Source organism: Mandrillus leucophaeus, unplaced genomic scaffold, assembly GCF_000951045.1.
Source record: "Mandrillus leucophaeus isolate KB7577 unplaced genomic scaffold, Mleu.le_1.0 Scaffold523, whole genome shotgun sequence".
In the NCBI taxonomy this organism is placed as follows: Eukaryota; Metazoa; Chordata; class Mammalia; order Primates; family Cercopithecidae; genus Mandrillus; species Mandrillus leucophaeus.
In genome coordinates, this window is record NW_012105620.1 from 1,213,372 (window position 1) to 1,235,954 (window position 22,583).

Consider the following 22,583-nt stretch of genomic DNA (forward strand, 5'->3'; position numbering starts at 1 on the left):
CCCAGAACAGTTTCTTTTTTGCAATGATTCATAGGTGATTAAAAAAAAAAAAAAAACTGTAAGACAATTTCCTGTGGTGAATTTATAACCATAGCTTTTGAATTCTTGAAAAACAATGCTTTCAAGTTGGCCATCTCTATGATGCTGGTCATCTTGGTGTTTAGGTGTTCAGAGCCATTAAACTACAACAAAGCACATAAATATAAAGTGACAAAAAGAGTCCTTGCCTGTCTCTCCGAGCCAGCGGCTTCTCATCGGGAGTAACGGTTTCAGAGGGGAGGGTTAGAAGATTCCTGAGATAGATTCATGGTGGCTTCCAGATGGCTGATACAAAAGCCAGAGGGAGGCTTGGGTAGGCAGTCATTTGATAGCTGGTTTATGACGAGGATAGCAAAATGAATTTCCAGATATATTTCCAACTAGAGGCCTTAGAATCTCTCACCCAGGGTTTCTGTTGTAAATTAAAATTGGTATTCATGACAATGTGCCTTCTAATATGACATATTACGGAGGCAATCATACCAAGCCTATACCTCAGCCACTGTGGAACTGGCCTCTCTAAATATAGAAAACTAAGTAGAAATATTATTCATATGTGCAAAACAGCATTGTGGCTTTCTATGTTAAGCATATTTAAACTCTACAGGAAATAGTCCAGGAGGGATATGTGTATGCTTTCCTATAACTTCCGACTAAAATAGATTACTTTAATGTTTTAGATCATATGGTGAAACTGCAGTTTTAACGAAAATAAAATATATCTACAGGAATGGTATATGCATATAACGGAATATGTATTAGTCAGGGTTCTCCAGAGAAACAGAACCAATAGGAGAATGTTAATGTCCGCCAGAAACACCCTCACAGGCACACCTGGAATAATGTTTGACTAAATGTCTGGGCACCGCAGGGCCCAGTCCAACCGACACATAAAATTAACCATCACAGAATATTATTCAGCCTTAAAAAGGAAGGAGATTCAGACATATGCTACAACATGAATGAACCTTGAGGACATTATGCTAAGTGAAATAAGCCAGTCACAGAAAAGAAAGTTACTGAATCCACTTATATGAGGTACCTAGAGCAGTAAAATTCATAAAGACAGAAATTAGAATGGCTGTTGCCAGGGGCTGGAAGAAGGAGGAAATGGCAGTTGTTTACTGGGCATAGAGTTTCAGTTTTGCAAGATGGAAAAATTCTGGACATGGATGGTGGTAATGTCACACGAGAATGAGAATATATGTAATACCACTGGACTATACACACAAAAATAAATAGGATGGTAAATTTTATGTTAAGTGTATTTTTCCATGTTCAGAAAGAAAAAGAAAAGAAAAAATGCTGTTTACGAGAAACATTTACCTAGATGCCAATCAAATGGATTAGAATGTTTCCCAGTATTTTAGGAGACCACCTGGATGACGTAAACACCCCCTCTATCAAGGTCATCACACAAGCAGATTCATAATTTCCACAGAAAAAGCTGTGAAATTGTTTTACCAGACAGTAGGGATGGAGTCAATATTAGTTCCTCAGTTTACTGCACAGGCATATCCTCATTTGTACATAAAATAGCTTCTCTTTCAGTCCCCTGATATACTGAATTTTTTTGAAATAGGGAAAGTTTCAACAATGTGCTTCTATATATAAAAATTAATAAAATTCAAAACAAACATCGATCATTGGTTTTACCTCTAATGTAGTAATCATTGTAAAATGCTTTCACATAAATTTCTCATTTGATTCTTAAAACAATCCTGCAACGTTTTATTTTCACTGTTGATGAACTTTAGTGTCAGAAAGGTTAAACAATTTTCCTAAAGACACACAGCTAATCCACAGTGGAGCCATCTAGAATGCCATCCCTCAAGGGATGCAGAGGCAGAAGAGAAATGCCTGAGTGGAGTATCACTCAGGGGTCTGCCAAGAGCCAGGCATCCTCTAAAGGGATGATCAAAGAGATGGTGTCTTACTCTGTTTGAGCTGCTGTACCCAAAATACCATAGACTAGGTAGCTTAAACAACTTACTTCTCACAGTCCTGGAGGCTGGGAAGTACAAGGTCAAGGTGTCCTCAGATTGTGTGTCTGGTGAGGGCCCACTTCCTGGTTCATAGATGGCTGTCATCTCACTGTGCACTCACACGTTAGAAGGGGTGAGGGAGCTCTCTGTGGTCTCTTTAAAGGGCACTCATCCCATTCGTGAGTGTGCTGCCCTTATGACCTAATCATCTATCAAAGGTCCACCTCCTATGCATCCAGGGTTAGGATTTAATATATGAATTGGGGCCAGGGGACACAAATATTATCATAGTTTGTTTTGTGCTGCTGGACCAACATATCTGAGACTGAGTAATTTATAAAGAAGATAAATGCATTTCTCACCATTCTGGATGCTGGAAACTCCAAGATTAAGGTGCTGCAGTTTGGTTGTCTGGGGAGGGCTGCACCCTCCTGACGGGAGGAACGCTGTGCCCCAGCAGGGCACAAAGTGGAAGGGCAAGCTTGCCAAATGAATGCTGCAAGAAACCTCTTTTATAAGAGTTTCAATTCCACTCATGGGGGAGGAGCCCTCATGACCTAATCACTTCTTAAACCCTCACCTCTTATGCTTTCACATTGGCAACACCTGAATTTTTGGGGGGCACATATTCAGACTATAGCAAACAATTAGTTCATAGCAGATGGTAATGAAGGGATGACAGCAACAGCCGGAAACTGTTACCATCCATAATCTCAAAGAGGCAAAGGGAGAAGATGGGTACTGGAACCTGGTGAGATCAGCAGCTACTGGACACTGAGGACTCTAGAGGAGGGAGTTGGCTATGATTAACTTCCAGCCTGGCAGGGAGGGGCCAGGGAATAAATACCACAACCCCTCCCTGCTTCCATCTTTCAGTGATGCCTCCCTTGGAGAAAGCCTAGCAGAAAGTGTAGGGCAAGGAGTGACTAATCAATATGAGCTAATGGGACACACAGTAGGGTGGAGGGTAGACTTGAAAGGCACATGGAGAAGATCTAACACAGACCGGAGAAGGTTAGCTTTATTCAAAACCTTTCAAGTGAGTGATTCATTTGCAGAACTTCCAGGTACTGTGGTAAGAAAGACACATTATTTTCATTAAATTTTAAAAAATTATTAATATTATTTTTGATTGAAAAATTATAATTGTCTTATTTTTTGAAGAATTCATTTCTTTGAGTTCTCTTAGATAAAACATTGCAGTCTATTATATTCTGAATTAATAATTTTTTAAAAGTTTAATGCGGGTTTTAATTAATTCTAATCCAGAGGCAAAATTAGCATTTCAAAAACAATTCTAACTATAGGAAAACTGCTACATAGTTTAAAAAGAAAAGAAAGGAATTCTCAATTGGTGGAAAGAACATAACTACCAGACAGTAAGTCTGAATTGCAGTTTTCACTTTTGTACTTCTTTTGTGTCTGACTTTGGGTAAGTCACTTATTCTCATTGTGTTTCAACGTCTTTATCTACAGTGTAAAGAAGTTGAAGTAGAATAGTGATTCCCACATCTGGTTAATCATCAGAATCATTTAGGAATTAACTACCTTCCTTCCTTCGTGTTTTGTTTGTTTGTTTGTTTAGACAGAGTCTCACTCTGTCACCCAAGCTGGAGTGCAGTGGTGCCATCTCAGTTCACTGCAGCCTCTGCCTCCTGGGCTTAATCGATTCTCGTGCCTCAGCCTCCTGAGTAGCTAGGATTACAGGCATGCACCACCACACCCAGCTACTGTTTTGTATTTTTAATTGAGATGGAGTTTCACCATTTTGGTCAGGCTGGGCTCAAACTCCTGACCTCAAGTGATCCACCTGCCTCAGCCTCCCAATATGCTGGGATTATAGGCATGAGCTAACACTCTTGGTTGAAAGAGGTTTAATCATTGTGCTGGTCCAAGGAGGAGCCAGGAAGAAACCTCAAATCCATCGCCTCAAGGAGTCTGGAGCTAGGGTTTCATTCCTTCCTTTTTTTTTTCTGGTAGCAACTTACTTTATTGAAATGAATGATACAAATATTGAAGGGAAAAAGGCAGATGGTTTGGTACAGTCTATGGGAAGAGTGAAGATAACCCAAAGATGTGTGTAGTATATTGGTGACCATGGAAAGTCAACCCCATGGCCATGAGTTCCCAGGCTCAAGCCTAGGATGGGCTTGTCAAAGAGAAGCTCCACATGCCAGATTCTACGGCCACCACTTCATGCAAACTGCTTACTGCTGCTCATTCACATAATGAGTCTCCAGAACGTCACACAACCCAGGGTTGTTTCGTAATTTGGGTAATTTCAGTGGCCTATTTAGATAATATCAGTAAATTAAACAATACTTTAAACAATGTAAACATACTCCTTTGTACTCGGTTTACTCTCCTAGTTCTCATGCTCTGGTTTCCTGAGGATTTGAAGATTAGGTCACCTTATTGGTTCTGCTGTTTTATCAGTTTCTCAGCATGGTTCCTTTCCACATCATCCTAGTGCTTCCATAGTGAGGTATGGAAAGTACAGCCGTGGCAGATGAAGAGCTCCAGATTGATCCACTCTCCAGGTCCTGGTGGTGGCTCCAGTGTTCTTACGAGGAGGAAAAAAGGGAGGTGGAGGCTGTGTGGTGGATGGTGGTGTGTAGGCCTCAGCATGGAAAGTTGTATGTGGCAGGGATGGAAGGCTGGCCTGGAGTGGCTGACCACATTCATTATTAAGTTATATTTGCTTGGCAACACAGTTAGAAATATTGTTACCTCCATTAAAAATGATAGTAATAATAATAACACAAATCACCATTTGTTAGGTGCCTGTTAAATGCCAGGTGCTTCACATGTATTATTCCATTTAACAGTTACAACACCCTTATTCAAGTAGATGTCATTATCATGCTATTAGCCCCATTTGACAGATAAGAAAACTGAGACTTTTGAATGTATCTCAGGGTGCCTCCAGCAGTTCATAATAATCAAACTCAAACCAGCTTAAACAATAATGAAATGCATTTTTGTGCAAAATAGAATGCCCAGAGGTAGGCAAGCCTTCAAGATTGACGGATTTACTGGCCCAGTAGTGCCATCAGGGAAGCAGGTTCTCTCTACCGTGCCATTTATCAAATCACCCACATCCTGTGGCTGGTTATCCCCATTGACGTAAGGTGGCTACCACCAGAAACTGGGCTGCCATTCTTATTTACTTATATTTGACATGCATGAGAGAGAACCCTCTCCCCAGTGCGTGGATCATGTGTACTTCCTGTGCTGGGTAGTGCCTGTTGTATTTCAGCTTCATTCTTGCCCTTCTCTCCTCTCAACCATCTTGCTGAGAGCCTAGACTCCCCTGTCACCCAGCTTTCAATTAGATAATGTCATAATGGGAGGCATTACCATGAGGTTGGAAGATGAGAGGAAGGGAGAATACCTCTTTGTTTCCTGGCTTCTGGTGGTGTCTTGGGAGGTGGCTGGTGAACCCAGTCCTTGGATCCAGTTGGGAGATTCGACTTCTCCACTGGCGGCAGCAGCCATGGACACTTGGGGGTCTTTCCTGATACAGTGATCATGGGCTCTGTGTAATCCCATTTTCCTCTTTGCTTCTCTAGTCCAGGAGAGCTACAATCTTGTGGTAAACTTACTGTCTCCTTTTTACTCCTTCTACCATTCAACAGCCTTGTAACTAATTTTACGAGTTTAAATAATATTAAATTCCCTTACTTTAGATACTTATAGTGGTTTTGTTTTCTTTGTTGGACACTGTAAAACTTGAATTAGATTAGATCAATTTACATCAGATGTGCCCTCCTGGATGAAAAAAAAATCTTCATATTCCCCGAATGAATTTTAGACCATTATGGACCCAATTCCCTGGAACAGTTTCCTCTAAGTCACATGGGATGTATGGAGAAGAGGTAGATACCTAAATAAAGTCTTGTTGCCATTTGCAGCACTACAGTATATGGTGTAGTACAAGGTCGAGTATCTAGGGTTGGGCCTGGAACCAAGTGTGTTTGCTGCCAGTCTGTGCCACGGTGTCTACCTGCACATGTCTGGAAGGCAGATTGGGTCACTGGGTCTGGGAGTGCAAGCCCTAGGTGTTGAGGTGGTTAGATCTCATAAGCGAGTGTTTCACTAAGGATGTAGGAGTTACAGACAAAATCTACTTTTATCCATTCTTTTCCGCTCTCTGGACTGCCCAATTTTTGTCTTGTGTGTGTGTGCAAGCTCGTTGTTCTTCATCGTTAACTCATGCAGGAGCTTGCAGACCTGTCATCAGCAGCAACAGTTTCTCCACTGCCATTAAAGTTATGCTGAACAAAAGATACATTGCTTAATAATGCTCAGATTCTTTATTTTGCTACGTGACATAGTATTGATCAAGTCCAGGGTCGGCCACAGTCACATCGACTTTTTTCAATGTTCCTGCTAATTTACTGCAGAATCCAAACTGAAGATATAGCATTTGGCTGCAATTACAATCTGTCACTTAATATTTTTCTTTTCCAATATTGAACAGACTTAGTGTATCTTCTGCTGTGTTTAAAGATATTCTAAATCAAGGACAGAATCCAGAGTATTTTTCACAGAACTATTCTTAGTGGCAAATTCTGGATTTCAAGGGCTACCCACATAGGACTATCTCCCACATACCCCTCCAATAAATTTCTTCATTAGACTTCTTTTCTTTGTCTTCCTTCCCTCCCTGCCTCCCTCCCTGCCTCCCTCGCTCCCTCCCCTTCTCCTTTTCTCCCTCCCTCCCTTCCTCCCACCCTTCGTTACTTCCTTCTCACTGGAATTCCTGAACGGTTACATGAAATTTAAATAGCTTATCACATAAATTTTACTTATTTCCTGAAGAGCATCTCATTTTATATGCACTGTATAAAATGCATATTTATACAGTTGATTTGAGGATGGGATCTGGGAAGAGGTGATGGTGTAAAGAGCAAATCCTCTCATGGGGTGTTACAGTAATAGCTGATCAACTTTATACAACTCCCTCAGGCAGAACAATTGACTTTTCTGTTCTCCTACAGCAGCGAGCATTCTCTTAGCCTTTCTAATTCAGATCTAGAGGGTTGTAGGGGTGATAAAGAGTATCAATAAGCAGCAATTTCAAGGAGGTCCAGTTTGTATCTCTTCCGCAGAAATGAACATGGTGGTGTGTTTGTGTATGGAGCAGAAGCAAGGGAGGTGAGGTGCCACAGAGGCATGAATAGTATGGCTGGGATATTTCTGGGCCATTGGAGTCACCAAGATCACTGGGGCTGATTCAGGTCCTAACTAGCAAGGACAGGGTCCTAGGGCCTGGAAGCTTCCAAGGAGTATGGACTTCATCCCCAGCACATGCATGGGTGCTTTAAGGTGACCCCATCTAAGCAAACATCATCTATGGGTCACTCAATTCTTATGGCTTGCAGCACCTGGGAAGGTGTGCTGTTACTTAAGAACCTGTCTTACTACCCAGGTTAACAACACATTTCAAGACTAGAGCATGTTGCAAAACATTTCTTTGTTTTTTGGAGGGGTTCACGTCAGGCCAAGTTGAGTCAGCCTTAGAAAGGTGCCTGGAAATCTCTTTTTCTGTTGTCTCCTGCTCTTATCCTGCCCTTCCCCTGGGGAAGCTGCTTCCATCCTCCAGGTGCCAACAACAGGTAAGTCCAGTAGATTTTTACAGCCCTTTCTGGGTGTCTTCTTAGGTGTTTAGACTCTTTGGAGAAGCACATTTACAAGACACATAAACCTTTCTGTTCCTGGTATTAATCATTTCTCATAAATATCTATGATGCTTGTTATGATCAAATACCTGCTTCCTATAAGAGATGAGAGTTGGGAGGAACAAGGTGGGAAAAGGGAAGGGGAACCCTCATCTTGCCACACGCCATAGAGGTCCATAGGCTAAGACCTTGGGCAGCTCTGGGGCAACATCTAGTTGTTTTGAGACCCACGGGGAGGAAACTGAGAAGATGAAAGATGCATGAAGTCTAACTCTGAGTGGGGGACGAGGCATGCTGTTAGTGGGAGTGTATGTGGGGTCCACACTGTGGGCAGTCGTATGTGATTGTAGTGACACAGCTCCCTCCACCTACCCATGTGTGCATCTTTTAGTTGCTGGAAGCAGTTATGCTCTTATCTCTAGTGAGTATCCTTTCTGCTTTTTAAAATGCTTGGGTTTTCTTTCTATGAATTTCCATTAATCTTTAGGAAGAGAAAGATCTGCTTTATTCATATGGAGTCATTTATACAATATAAACTGAAGTTCAGAGCCTTTTACGAGGTACATAAATATAACCAGAGACTGAAAAGCATTGGGAGCATCTACTAAATGTAATATGTTATTTTTCGTGGCAGCAATATTATTTTAAATACAAATTCTATGGAAAGTGAATATCAGAATTTGTTGGTTAATACCTATAAATCCATTTAAGTTGCTCAGATAAATGGATAATCTAAAGAGTTACGGTTAGAAAGGCTGACACGGGTTTGAGCTTGGCAACATAAAACCTTCATCCCTTGGCCTTTTCCCACAGCATCCTGCAGGCAAACACTGGCTCATTTGAAGTTCTGACCTTCAAGATTTCAAAAGTAGGAGCTGAGATGCAGAAGACATATGTCTCTTGAAATGTGTTTCTTTTTAGTCTGACGCTCAAAAGAAAAAATATGTTGATTAACTTGATGGTCATGCACACAAAAGTACACTTTTCCCTGCGAGGCAGTACAATCATGAGGGTTGGGAGTGCAGGCTCTGGAGCCAGACTTCCTGGGTTCACATCCCTCTCCTGCCACTTGCCAGCTGTGTGATCTTCAGCAGGTCACTTAACCTCTCCATGCTTCAATTTTCATCCTTTGATAGCTTGGATATCTGGATGGCAATGTGCCAAATTACACGCCTTTCCTACCAAACACCTTGTTAATTAAGAGTGCTTAACATGTGCCAAGTACTTAAGCAATGCCTTCATAATTGGTCAGCGTTCTCCTTTGAAAACTGGCACTAACCACTTGGCCTCACAGCAATAAGATTTCCTGGAAAGCCAGAGAAAGGTTATGGAATGGAAAGAAAGCAGGAGGGCCCGGTCTGGGCCAGGAGTTGAGGATGCCGTCGAGGCAGGCAGCAGTAGCCATGCCTAGGTCACTCTTGGGACTGTTCTGGCGCTCAGATTGCCCGAGCAACGGGGATGTATCTGACTTCTGAACATTCCTCCTGTTCTGTCAACTCCCAAGGTTCAGAGTCCTGGAGACAAGGATATTTGACTAAGTTTCTAGCATAGCTCTTCTTGCCCTCCTCCCCACACTGTATCAGGAGTGGGTAAAAGATATATCTGATCCCCTTGGTTTCCGTAACAGGAGGTGGCAAGGGAAAGTAGGCACTGGGATCTGTCTTCTTGCCAAGATTACATAAAATGGAGAATTCCATCCGTAGGAACATGTGGTGCTTAGAGTGGAGGTGTGTGGATTCTGGGCGGTCAAAAAAAAAAAATCACAAATCTTTGCTAAACTTGTATAAGACTTTAAATTTCTCTCAATAGCCCCACAAGCAGTGTTGTGCTGGTTAATGTAACAACTGCCTGCCTGGTCCTGATTTGTAGCATTTGTCCATTTTCTCAAGGCAAACCCACTCATCATAGCTAATTTCAAGCTACCAACACGACAGCACTGAACACAGCTGGGAGGAGATGTGCAGTAACATACCACTATGCAGCATCTTCACCACACAGCTACAACACATGGAATTAACCTCAAGTGCACAGACAGCACTGAAATGTAGTACGTGGTTTTTGCCTTTGTACCAAACTAATAAAATAATTAGAAAGTGATGAGTTTTGAGTATTAATTACCTTTGTTGTTAACATAATTGTAGCTTTATATAATTTAACTTTTAATAATAGCTGGAATTTAATAACTGGTTTACAAAATTTAACAATCAGCTCCTGTGAGTCATTATGAGCCAGCTCCAGCATACCACTGCCTTGAAGTGGATCAATATAATGTTATTGAGAGAAAGACAAAGAGAAAATGAAAAAAAAAGATTCTTTTCGTTTATGCACTAAGATGCTTGGTGGAGAGGCCTAGGGCCTGGAAATTTTGTTCAGTAGCTTGTAGCATTGGGGGCCCTTGGTAAAAGAATAATAACAGTATCTGACGTTTATATAGCAAAACACATTTTTATTTAACATTTGCTCATTATTGAGCCTCACAACAAATCCAAGGGAAAGATAAGCAAGGCATGTCACAGAGGAGGGGACTGAGAGTCATTAAGCAAAAGTGACCCCTGACAGGTAGAGCGGACACTAGAATCAGGTCCATGAGACTTGCAGTTCACACACTGTTTTCATACCATCCTGTCTCTTTGAACCCCTGTCATCTCTGGAGCAGCCACTTATTACAGTCAGGGATGTTGTCAGGCCTCATCCTCAGAATTCAGTCCAGGAGGCAATTCTGCATCTTCATAAACAAAGAATAAAATAAAGTTAGGCCTACAAATGGGCAATGATAACTGGCTGTATTAGCAGCTGTCATAGCTGACTCCAAGACCGGCCCCAGTGATCCTCACTCCTTGGCGTTCATGTTCTTGGACTCCTACACTGAATAGGGCTGACCTGTGTGACCAGTAGGATAGTGACCGCACATGACTTCTGAAGCTAGTGGTAAAGAGCACTGCAGCCTCTGCTTTGTTTTCTTTCATCACTTGTTCTGGAGGAAGCCCGCAGCTGTGTTGGAAGCACCTATGGAAGGGAACTGAGGCCTCCCACCAACAACCAGCCCTACCTGGCAGCCAGCGAGTGAACCATCCTGGAAGTGGATCCTCCACCTCCACACAAGCATTCAGCTGAAGGCAGACCTGGCTGACATCTGAACGGAGCCTTATAAGTAACCCCACACCAGAATCACCCAGCCAGTGCTCCTACATTTCGGACCCACAGAAACTGTGAGCGATGATCAATGTTTATGTTGTTTGAAGCCACTACATTTGGGTTTAATTTGTTGCGCAGTGATAGATACACTGAACAGCTTTCAAAGCTGCGCAATATGGGCTTCGGGTCACGTCAACTAGATACAGAAAGGCTTTAGGGACTCAAGAAACACTTTGAGTAAACTTATTTTCCTCCTTTCACCAAAGAAACTGAATTTGAGGCCAATATTTGAAAACTTTGTGCTATATAACTACCGAAATACATTGTATTCTTAATGCCTTTCCAAATGACCTGTTGTCCATAGAAAAGTACATTCAACATTGAATGCATCTGCTACTCTGAAGAGCAAGACAGCTCGAACAGGAATTCACTCAGACATCTCATAGCACGAAATCATCTCATAGCCTTTCAGACCCCGTCTTCACTGTCACCTTTCATTCTTTTGGGTCTCTGGGCCATGGCAACCCCTGTCTTTTCGGAAAGCAGGAACGGAGGGATATAACGAAAGAAATGAATTCGGAAGACAGGGGGCTAGGGACCCTACTGGATGTTGGGGGTGAACTTTTAAATCATTTGCAAAACACCAGTCCCGACCTCCCCTGGGAGACTGAGCTGTTACCTCTTCTGGCGTCCCTGCCCGCGAAGTTCGCTCCTAGGGAAGTCGCTCGCGTCCTCGAGAGCACCTGAAAGGATCTCAGCGAAGCGGAAGGCTCTGGTGCCAGCGGGGAGAGTCGGCGCCGGATTTCCTCAGCTTCTTGGCGCGTTTCCTCGGAGCCGGGGGAGGCAGAGCACGGACCCCGGAGTCGGCGCCCAAAGCGGCACGGCCTCGCGAGGGGCGGGAGTGCGGGGAGGTGGGTGTGCGGGCGGCGCGCTCGCCCTGCAGTTGCAGCCCGTGCCGAGCGCGCACGGCAAGCGAGCGCCGGCGCCTCCAGCATGGAGTGGGAACTCAACTTGCTGCTCTACCTGGCACTCTTCTTCTTCCTGCTCTTCTTACTTTTCCTCCTGCTCTTCGTGGTCATCAAGCAACTGAAGAACTCCGTGGCCAACACAGCCGGGGCGCTCCAGCCCGGGCGCCTCTCGGTGCACCGCGAGCCTTGGGGCTTCTCCCGAGAGCAAGCGGTGTGACCCGAGTGCGGGCACTGGCGGGAGGGCACCGAACTGCGCGGGCCCTGGGCTGGGTCTCCGCCTCAATTCTCCGTCTTCGTGGCCTCCCAGTTTCCAGGTGCGGGGCTCGGCGGCTCTGACGGGTCGGCTCCGGCGTGAGGCGCAGGTACCCGCGTCTCCGCTCCTGTGGGAGGCCCGGGGCTCGCAGAGCGTTCGGGTGCCAGGGACGGTGGGTGTATGGGGTCTGGGCTGGCGCTTTGCTCTTCGGGAGGGACCCCAAGTTGTTCCAGGGCTGGGAGAGATGGCGAAAAGAGAATTCGCCCCTAGGAGCCGGAGTGACTTTGGACAACAGCAAGCTCTTTTCGGTTCAACTACATTTTAGTTATACCCAAGGAGTGGAAAAGTAAATTATTCGGGTAATTCAGTTTAGCTATTTTCGAACAAAATCGAAGGTTAACCTGAATATCCACATTTTTGAGAAAGAGTGTGTGGGCTTTGGGACAGGTGGCAGGAGGAAACAGCGCACTTGAAGTATTTTAAAAATTGCTTTAAACATTTTTGCGCTTTGAGAGATGGTAAATGGAGTTCGTCTGGTGGTGCTGGGGTGGGGCGTGGGGGAGGGAAGATTCAGTCGCCCATTTGGAGGGAGGAATCCCTTCCTCCCGGTGTTCCTTACTTATATTCTAGCCACCAACCACAGTTAGTGTCTGCGGATTGCAGTGCAGGGTAGGTTTGGAATCTGGGACAGCGGATGGTGAACGTTACAGTGAGAGTCATTTGAAAGATGCCTTAGGGTTCGCCGGTACGTGACCTTTTGGGTGATGGCCTGGAAAGCCAGCTAAAAGAGGTACTGTTTGCATAGCGTAGGGAAACAGGAAAAAGGACGGAGAGGCGGGTCTGTAGTTTCAGTTTAAATTACTAGAACTTTTGCAGAAGATGGGCGGGCAGAAGCAAACTTGAGTACCAGTATGCCCTAAGTACCCTCTCGGTAATGTTAGTTTGGGAAATATCTTCATCCTTCGGAAGCTTTTCCCTAGATTTATGTCGTCTCTCTTTCTAGAGCCGAGCTGCTGCCCTTGACTGGTGCATAGAGGACCACAGCTGCAATGACAGTTTGGGCCTGCAAAAAGAAGGCTGGAACAACGGGAGATGGAAGCTTTCTGCAAATGGTAGGTTGGGATGGCACATGGTTTCACGTTGGCCTTAGTTATGACTAAACTTCTAAAGATCCAGGGCCTAAAAACATGTAGGTTCAGGATGGGGGAAATGGGTACAAGGAAGGAAAGGGCTCTCTCCCACTCAAATCTGGTGAGCTTCTACCAGAACTACAAAGCCAAACTGACTCCTAACTCATTTCGAAAATCAGTGTCTCAGTAGAGGATTGTGGAAATTTGACTGAGATGTCAGGAGTGTTTGCACTTTTAATAATCATTCTGCTCTTTTGAAAAACAGTGCGGGGGTTCATGGGATGAAATATGTGATGCAGATAGACTCTGTCTTCAGTAAGGGAGGATTTGGGTTAGTCATGTCAGTGTGGGATAAGCTAAGTCATAACTATAGTATTGAAAATACTAATTTTAGACACAAAGAAAGACCATATAGAGAGGCTAAAAAAATGAAATACTAAAGTTTGCCTAAGTTGATAATATAAAAGTGAAGTGTAAGACAATTATTTTAATGCTTTAAAGGAAAAATAGTCTCAGGTGAATAATTTTGGCCCAAGACATCAGATAATTTCCCACTTTCTATTTCACTCTCCCCAAATAGGCCCGTTCTTAATAAGTAAGTGGTTTACTTTAATTATTATGGTATGAACAAATTCTCACCTCTTTATCAGAGTTATGGTAAGACTTGATTTGAATTCCCAGTTTGAATTGCCTGAATCAACTGCAGTGATTCTGTATTGTGCTTTGAACAATAGTTCTCTAATTGGTTGATATCTCCGCAGTGGCATTTAGTTAAAGGGTTGTATGGTTAATACAGACATTGAAGATGAGTGTGGGAGTAATTAATTAGCAATGATAGTTTTTGTAAGGATTGAAAACAATCATTTCACACTTTAGAATAACCAGAATGGAAATTATTTTAACCACATGCTTGGCTTCTTGAGTTTGCAATCCTTTAATCTTCCTAGCACCACCACTGGTATCCATGAGTTTAACCTGCCCATCATTCTTCCTAGACAGGAGACTATTGAAAAGTCAGGGTGACTAGTTTATTACCATCTGAGTATTAATCCAATCTCTCAGCTGGTTCTACTGACTCATGTTCCTAAGAAAGCAGTGGTGCCTTTCTATCTTGTGTCCAGGGTCATTTTATTACCTCCTTGTAATCAAATTCATTAATGACCAAGTTCCCATTTATCCAGGCCACAATGAATATTTATTCCTATTACTCAACCTCTGCTTGGAACTTGACTCTAAGCTCTGGGAATTAAGGTAACTCACATTTGCTCTTAGATCTTGCTGCTGTTGATCTCCTGCCCTGCCCTTGCTTTGTTAGAGGCTCTGCTTTTGAAACTTTGACACCTGTAGATGAGCTGTCTTTTGCTATTTATTTAATTACTCAATCATCATTTTTCCAAGGCCTGACATAGACCGACCTCCCAAATTAGGACTACTTTCAAACTCACATTTTTGGCTACCTTAATGCATTTTTGACTTAGATCAAATACTCTGACACCCACAATGATCTAGGTTTCAGGCTTCTACATGTTGGCTACTCCATCCCTTGACCACCCCCTGTTCTGACAGTCGCTATGGGCCAAGTCTATTTTTAAAGACTGTGTAAGTATGAGACAGACATTAAAGCACTTGAAAAGTCAAGAATATTTAAAATAACTGCTTATTATATAAATGTAACTTCATTATAGAAGATTCCTATGTTTTATTTTCAATAAAAAGGTTTTTAGTGATTCTTCAGCAATGTTAGAAGGTGACTTGAATTTCTTACATTATAAGGAAATGAGCCATAATTCTATTATGTAATATTTGTATTTTATTTCAAATATTATTATTTCATCATTGTTTCTAAATTTCAGGTGTTTAAAATGGCTTCAGATCTTATCAAGACAATCTTGGTTGTTGCATTAGTTTCCAAACTTGTAAGTGCAATGGATCTGCAGTTCTACTTGGCAAGATAACCATTTTAAGTTGAATGAGAATGACATCACACTCACACCTGCAAAATCTAAAATGTCTAATAAAGTAGATTCCTATGTCTGAACTTCAATTTTAGGGCACAGCTGTAGATGCAGAACTGATGCCATCTGGTGTGATTCTACAGAATAAGAGAGAAAATTTACCCAGAGTGTGCCATGCACTGGCTTTTCTGGGAATGGCAAGGTGCCAGGATTTGTTTTTGGTTCGCTTGCAGGGGTGGAAACTTGGAACTAGGTGAGTAAAAAATATGAAATACTCTATTTTTAGTTTGACATTCTATATTTCCAATTTTGTCTATAGTTTCAAAATCAGTGCAATGGAGTTAAATTTTAAATGACCAAAATTTTAAAGTTTGTAAATGGTTAAACCATTTAGAATAGTGGGAAATGTTTGTTTTTTTCTAAGTCACACTTACTAATCTAGAGACTGGTAGAATACTAAAGATACTAATGTAATACATAAGGTATCTACACAGTGCTGTACTTTGTTTTTAACTTTAGCAGCTACTCCGAGATATTTGTGCATATTTAAGCTAAATCCACAATTAAAACTCTAGGATCATTAGAATGTCACTGTCAGGTGTCTGTGTCACATACAAGGGAAGGTTAAGAATTGAGTTGTAAATCTTTGATGTAGTTTTTTTTTGTTTGTTTGAATCAGTGAAATACATTTCTCAGTCCTCCACTTTTTATTTTATCTACACAAAATAAATAATGTTATGGGTTAATAATGATCTGATTAAGTATCTGACTCATGAGCATCTTTCCATACAGAAAGCTGGATTATCAGAAGGGCATTTAGACCCAGTAATCAGAACCTAATAAGCATGCAGGAAAAGCTTTCTGATGGATTAAGGTTAAAAAAAAACCTTCTTATTTTCCTTAATAGTAGCCACTTTGTATAATGAACCCAAACATTTCTGCCATTCATGGTCTGTATAGACAGATCCTGAAGACATGGGTGGGTTTGAGCTAAAACCTTTATCTGTGACTTTTGTTTTGTTAGTATGACTTTGAAGTTACTTGAATTTATTGAATAGGTACAGATTCTTCAAGCAAGATGTCTTTTCCTTTCAGATGAAAATCACACTTTCCTATTGGGAATCAAGATGAATTTTTATCTTGATAATGGAATAGGAAGTTTTGGACTGAAGAGCGGCTTAAACAAATTAGAGGGTTTGTTCTTTTCTCATAGAACAAGGGGGTTAGAGGCAGGCAGCTGCTGGTGTTGGTTCAGCAGCTCACGGGTGTCAGGCTTAATTAAGGTGGCTGCTGAGGTTCCTTTGGCTTTTTCCTCCAGGTTTCAAGATGGTCCCTGCAGCTGCCCACAAGAAGGAGGAGGAAGCCCACAGAGGAAATGGGGCATGCCAGTTCGAATCCACTTCCTTTTTAAGAGCTTCCTCAGCAGGCCAATAACTTTTGCCTTCATCTCATTGGCCAGAACTGTGTCATTGGCTACTGCTATCGGCAAGATTGTCTGAGAAATGTAGTTTTCGTAGCTGGATATATAACTGCCTTTGACAAAAATCCATTTTCTCTTGATGAGGAAGAAGATGGTGGTGGATCTTGGGAGGACAACTAACATTTTATGCCCTGGCTACAAAATACAGTTGCAGAGGAGCATAAAGTTCAAAAAGATCAAAACTCTAGTTCCTTCACAACTGTCAAAGCTCCAAGCAGCACTGCTCCCCTCTGACAGAGTGAGCAGAGTGAAGGCATGTCAGGTGTTCTCACAAAACTCTTGACAGGACTGACCTCTCTTAGCCAATATCCTTGTCCCACATCAGGATTTTCTAGAGGGCCCTGGGTACCTGCGCACTTCCTTGGTGGCCATAACCTCTTTATGGAGGGTTGGTGTAGGATAAAGAATGTTCTACCACGCTGCTCCCTCATCTGCATCATTTCTCTCCTCTCTAATTATCCTGTCAGTTATATTTTGGTGGAGTCTGGGTTTGTGTATTTGATTCCTATAAAAAGACCATTGCTTTCATGCATGGAGGAGGGGGAATCTATGCAAAGAAAGGCTACCTTACTCCTTTCTGTGACTCCACCACCAGTCTAGGAATATCCTGGGAGAAGAATTGCCTCTCAAAGCTGCTTCTATAAGCAGCCTACATCCTAGCTAAGCAAAGAAGAAACACTTCCCACATCCAGGGCTGTCTAAAAGAACTTTCTGTGATGACAGAAATGTTCTATATCTGCAGTGTCCAATATGCTAACCATTTAGACACATGGGGCTAGTGAACACTTGAAATGTGGCTAGTGTGACTGAGGAAGGAAAATTTAAATTTTGTTTAATTGTAATTAATTTAAATTTAAATAGCCAAATGGGGCTACTAGCTTTTGTGTTAGATAGCACAGTATACTTTATTCTCTTTCTTGCGTTGTAGAACCAGCTGGGAGAGGTGTGGGTCAGTCATGGGCTTGATGTCCCATGGTCTTCACTATTCTAGCTTGCCATTGAACTTGTCTCCCAGAGGAAAAGAAAGAATGGTATTTGGAATTAAATTCAAGATGTTAACTTGACATCTATATATTGCACATATTCCTGTGTAGTGAATGGAATGGTCTCCTGGGAGTACCTGTGATTGATTTGAGTGATAACTGATCTTGAAGAAATGGCAGTACGGCTCCACTTCACCTTCCTAGTGACTATCATGTGTTCCCAGTCAGAGTGACTCAGCAGAGATTATTTTGTTCTCTTGTGCAGTTTATTCTGTGTCATTTTATTTTTGTAATATTGTGGCAGCTAAATGATTATTCTGTGTATGTTTTTCAAAATATTAGGTGGCTTATATTTTTTAAAAGGCTATGAAATAAAAATAAACTCTATGTAACACAGTTTTTCATGTGGCTTTTTATTGGTGAGTTATTATTACCGAACTTTGTTAATGGTCAATTAGAATGAGATTCATAGATAGAAATATTTATTTTTATGTTAAATTTACTTTTTAATGGGCAAATTTATATGCCAATTAATGTTATCTTCTTGAAATATTAAATGATTCTTCCATTATATTCAGAGTTTGGATAAAGTATGAAGGTTGTATAATATTACTGGATTAGTTCTTATGTATCTGGTTGTTTCATCACACTAAGCATCACTTGGACCTTATTTCTCTACGAGTGCCCTGTTTTGGGTTGTTTGTCTTTTGTTATTGAGTTATAGGAATTCTTAATATCTTCTGGACACTACTCCTTTATCAAATATATATGCTTTGCAAATATGTTCTCCCACTTTGTGGCTAGTCTATTCATTTTCTTAACAGTGTCTTCAAAAGATATATTTTAAATTTTAAAGTTTAATTTATCTACTTTTTTCTTTTATGTTGATTACTTTCTCTGTCCTAAGAGACTTACCTATACCCTGTCACCAAAAATATTCTCCTGTGTTTTCTTCTAAGCTAGAAACTATAGTTTTAACTTTTACTAGGTCTATTTTCCATATTAAATTAATTTTTGGCCAGGCGCTGTGGCTCATGCCTGTAATCCCAGCATTTTGGGAGGCTGAAGCTGGTGGATCACCTGAGGTCAGGAGTTCAAGACCAGCCTGGCCAACATGGCGAAACCCTGTTTCCACTAAAAATACAAAAATTAGCCGGGTATGGTGGTGGGTGCCTGTAATCCCAGCTACTTGGGAGGCTGAGGTGGGAGAATCACTTGAACCCAAGAAGTCGAGGTTGCAGTGAGTTGAGATCATGCCACTGCGCTCCAGTCTGGGCAACAAAGTGAGACTCCATCTCAAAAATAAATAAATAATTTTTGTGTATGGTATGAGGTGAAGATTGAGGTTATTTTTCTCCCCATATATAAACAATGTTTCTGTTTTTGCTTTTTTATTTGTTGGAGAGATTTTCCCCATTGGATTACTTTGATATCTTTGTTAAAAATAACCACGTAAGTGTGGATCTCTTTCTGGTTTCTCTGTTCTGTTCTGTAGGGCCATCCTTATGTCATTCCCACAGTGTCTTGATTACTGTAAGTTTTATTGTAAGTCTTGGTATTCACCATAAAATATTATGCGTTTGAACTTTTGTAATCATCCACTCTAAGGCTGAGTCTACACACTAAGAGGATTGAGTAATTTTGTTGAAAAGGGTTCAGATTCATTTTTAAAATCCCCACCCAACACTGTGCTTCCTTTATTTCTGCTCCCAGCTCCATGGAAAATCACAGTCTACATCTGGGGTAGCTCTTGGTCAAGAGGGATGCCCTCATGTTTCAGCCTATCAAGATAAGCAAACTATATGCACATTGTTTTTACTTTGCTTTTAAACAAATTTAACCATTTTCTCTATTCATTTATTCAACAGATACTTAATGAGGATCTACCAGGTGCCAGACACACCGACTATTTAGGCTGTATTAGTGAACAATAACAAAGCAACAATACCTTCCCTATCGTGGAGCTTACTTGCATTCTACACATATAGTTGTCCTGTTTTTTGTTTTTGTTTTTGTTTTTGAGTCCGAGTTTCACTCTTGTTGCCCAGGCTGAAGTGCATTGGTGTGCTCTCGGCTCACTGCAACCTCCACCTCCTGAGTTCAAGTGATTCTCCTGCCTCAGCCTCCTAGGTAGCTGAGATTACATGCATGCACCACCACGCCCCGCTAATTTTGTATTTTTAGTAGAGATGGGGTTTCACCATGTTGGTCAGGCTGGTCTTGAACTCCCAACCTCAGGTGATCCACCCTCCTCGGCCTCCCAAAGTGCTGGGATTACAGGCATGAGCCACCGCGCCTGGCCAGCTGTCCCTTTTTAACTGCTCTGTAGTATTTCATGTGTAAAAAAAGCATAATTTATTTAATTATTTGTTAATAGGTATTTAGTTGTTTCCTGACTTTTGCTATTACTGACAATAGTACATAATCCTTTCACGTAAATCTTTGATTGATATGTGCATATATCTATAGGGTAAACTCCTACCTGTGGACTATCTAGGTATATACATTTTGTAAAAATTTGTTATAGAAACTTGAAACATATATAGAAATAGAGGGAATATTGCTTCAAAATTTATTCTCATTGATTATTTTAAATTTTTATTTATTTTTATTGATTTGTTCTTTAATAGATTTCATAATTGAGGGGCAGTTTTCAGGTTATAGAATAATTGAGTTGAAAGTAGAGCGTTCCCACATACCAACCCCACACTCCCCAACCCCACACTGTTTCTCCTATTCTTATTGAAATCTTTTTTTTTGAGACGGAGTCTCGCTCTGTCGCCCAGGCTGGAGTGCAGTGGCCAGATCTCAGCTCACTGCAAGCTCCGCCTCCCGGGTTCACGCCATTCTCCTGCCTCAGCCTCCCGAGTAGCTGGGACTACAGGCGTCCGCCACATCGCCCGGCTAGTTTTTTGTATTTTTTAGTAGAGACGGGGTTTCACCGTGTTAGCCAGGATGGTCTCGATCTCCTGACCTCGTGATCCACCCGTCTCGGCCTCCCAAAGTGCTGGGATTACAGGCTTGAGCCACCGCGCCCGGCCTCTTATTGAAATCTTTTATTAGCATGTTACATTTGTTACAATTGATTACCAATGTTAATACATTATTAACTAAAGTTTACAGAGTGTACATTAATATTCAGTCCTGTCTATTAACTAAAGTTTACAGTTTACATTAACGTTCACTCTTGGTGTATGTTCTATGAGTTTTAGCAAATGTACCATGACATGCATCCGCCATTTCTGTATCACACAAAATCGTTTCACTGCCCTAAAAATCACCTGTGCTCTACCTATTTGTCTCTCCCTGCCTCCAAACTCCTGGCAACCAGTGATTTTTTTTTTTCCTGTGTCCACAGTTTTGCCATTTTCAGAATGTCATATAATTGGAATCATACAGTAAGGCAGCCATTCAGATTGGCTTCTCTCAATTAGCGATACGCATTTAAGTTTCCTCCATGTGTTTTTGTGGCTTGATAGCTCATTTCTTTTTATCTCTAAGTAATAGTCCATTGCACAGATGTATCAAAATTTGTTTATCCATTCACCTATTAAAGGATATCTTGGTTGCTTTCAAGTTTTGGCAATTACAAATAAAGTTGCTATAAACTTTCTCATGCAGGTTTTTGTGTAGATGTTAAGTTTTCAACTCATTTGAGTAAATACCAAGGAATATGATTGCTGGATTGTATGGTAGGACTATGCTTAGTTTGTAAGAAACTGCCAAACTCTCTTCTAAAGTGGCTTACCATTTTGCATTTCCACTAGCAATGAATGAGCTCTGGTTGCTCTACATCCTCATCAGCATCTGATGTTATCAGTATTTTGGATTTTAGTCATTCTAATATGTGTCTAGTGGTTTCTTGTTGTTTTAATTTGCATTTCTCTAATGATGTATGATGTTGAACATCTTTTCATATGCTTATTTGTCATCCGTATATCTTTTTTGTTGAGATGTCTCTTTAGACCTTTTGCCCATTGTATAGTTGGGTGGTTGTTTTCTTCTTATTGTGAGTTTTAAGAGTTCTTTGTATATCTTGGATATCAGTTCTTTATCAGATAGGTATTTTGCAAATATTATCTCTGTCTGTGGTTTGTCTTTTTATTCTCTTAACGGTGGCTTTTGTGGAGAAAAAGTTTTTAATTTTAAGGAAGTTCAACTTAACAATTTATTCTCTCATAAATCATGATTTTGATGTTGTATATAAAAGTCATCACCAAACCCAAGGTCACCTAGATTTTTTCCCTAAGTTATCTTCCAGGGGTTGTATAATTGTATAGTTTTGCATTGTACATTTGCATTGCTGTGGCCCATTTTAAATTAATTTTTGTGTGTTTTTGCATGTAGATGTCCAGTTATTCCAGTACCATTTGTTGAAAAGACTCACTGATTTTTTTTTCTTTTGTAAAATTTTACTTTAAGTTCGGGTTTACAAGTTCAGAACATGTAGGTTTGTTACATAGGTATACATGTGCCATGGTGGTTTGCTGCACCTATCAACCCATCACCTAGGTTTGAAGCCCTGCGTGCATTAGCTATTTGTCCTTATGCTCTCCCTCCCCGCATCCCCCACCTCCAACTGGACCCAGTGTGTGTTGTTCCCCTCCCTGTGTCCATGTGTTCTCATTGTTCAACTCCCACTTATGAGTGAGAACGTGTGGTGTTTGGTTTTTTGTTGCTGTGTTAGTTTGCTGATTATGATGGCTTCCAGCTTCATCCATATTCCTGCAAAGGACATGAGATCATTACTTTTTATGGTTGCATGGTATTCCTTGGTGTATATGTGCCACATTTTGTTTATCCAGTCTATCACTGATGGGTGTTTGGGTTGGTTCCATGTCTTTGCTATTGTAAATAGTACTGCAACAAACTTATGTATGCATGTGTCCTTATAGTAGAATGATTTATATTCCCTTGTGTATATACCCAGTAATGGGGTTACTCAGTCAAATGGTAATTCTGGTTCTAGAT

The 22,583-nt window shown here is 41.3% G+C and overlaps 1 protein-coding gene across 2 annotated transcripts; it reads left to right on the forward strand.

The window, feature by feature from the left end:
* The first annotated feature begins 11,665 nt into the window (after positions 1 to 11,665).
* On the forward strand, positions 11,666 to 18,011 carry TMEM155 (transmembrane protein 155). Of its 2 annotated transcripts, none has more exons than XM_011996772.1 (6): positions 11,666 to 12,125; positions 13,068 to 13,176; positions 14,142 to 14,213; positions 15,048 to 15,110; positions 15,245 to 15,402; positions 16,468 to 18,011. In XM_011996772.1, the coding sequence occupies exons 4-6, from the start codon at positions 15,057 to 15,059 to the stop codon at positions 16,646 to 16,648; spliced, it is 393 nt and encodes a 130-aa protein (XP_011852162.1). In that variant the 5' UTR covers positions 11,666 to 12,125; positions 13,068 to 13,176; positions 14,142 to 14,213; positions 15,048 to 15,056; the 3' UTR covers positions 16,649 to 18,011. The 2 variants fall into 2 exon arrangements, with proteins under 2 accessions (XP_011852162.1, XP_011852164.1); XM_011996774.1 differs by lacking the exon at positions 11,666 to 12,125 and adding an exon at positions 12,646 to 12,733.
* Positions 18,012 to 22,583: the final 4,572 nt, after the last annotated feature.

Excerpts from the sequence above, each read along its gene's own strand:
- TMEM155 (XM_011996772.1), top strand. The coding sequence starts at position 15,057 with ATGGCTTCAGATCTTATCAAGACAATCTTGGTTGTTGCATTAGTTTCC. Across the intron at positions 15,111-15,244 it reads TTGCATTAGTTTCCAAACTT|GGCACAGCTGTAGATGCAGA; the intron begins GTAAGTGCAATG and ends CTTCAATTTTAG. Across the intron at positions 15,403-16,467 it reads GGGTGGAAACTTGGAACTAG|GTTTCAAGATGGTCCCTGCA; the intron begins GTGAGTAAAAAA and ends TTTTTCCTCCAG.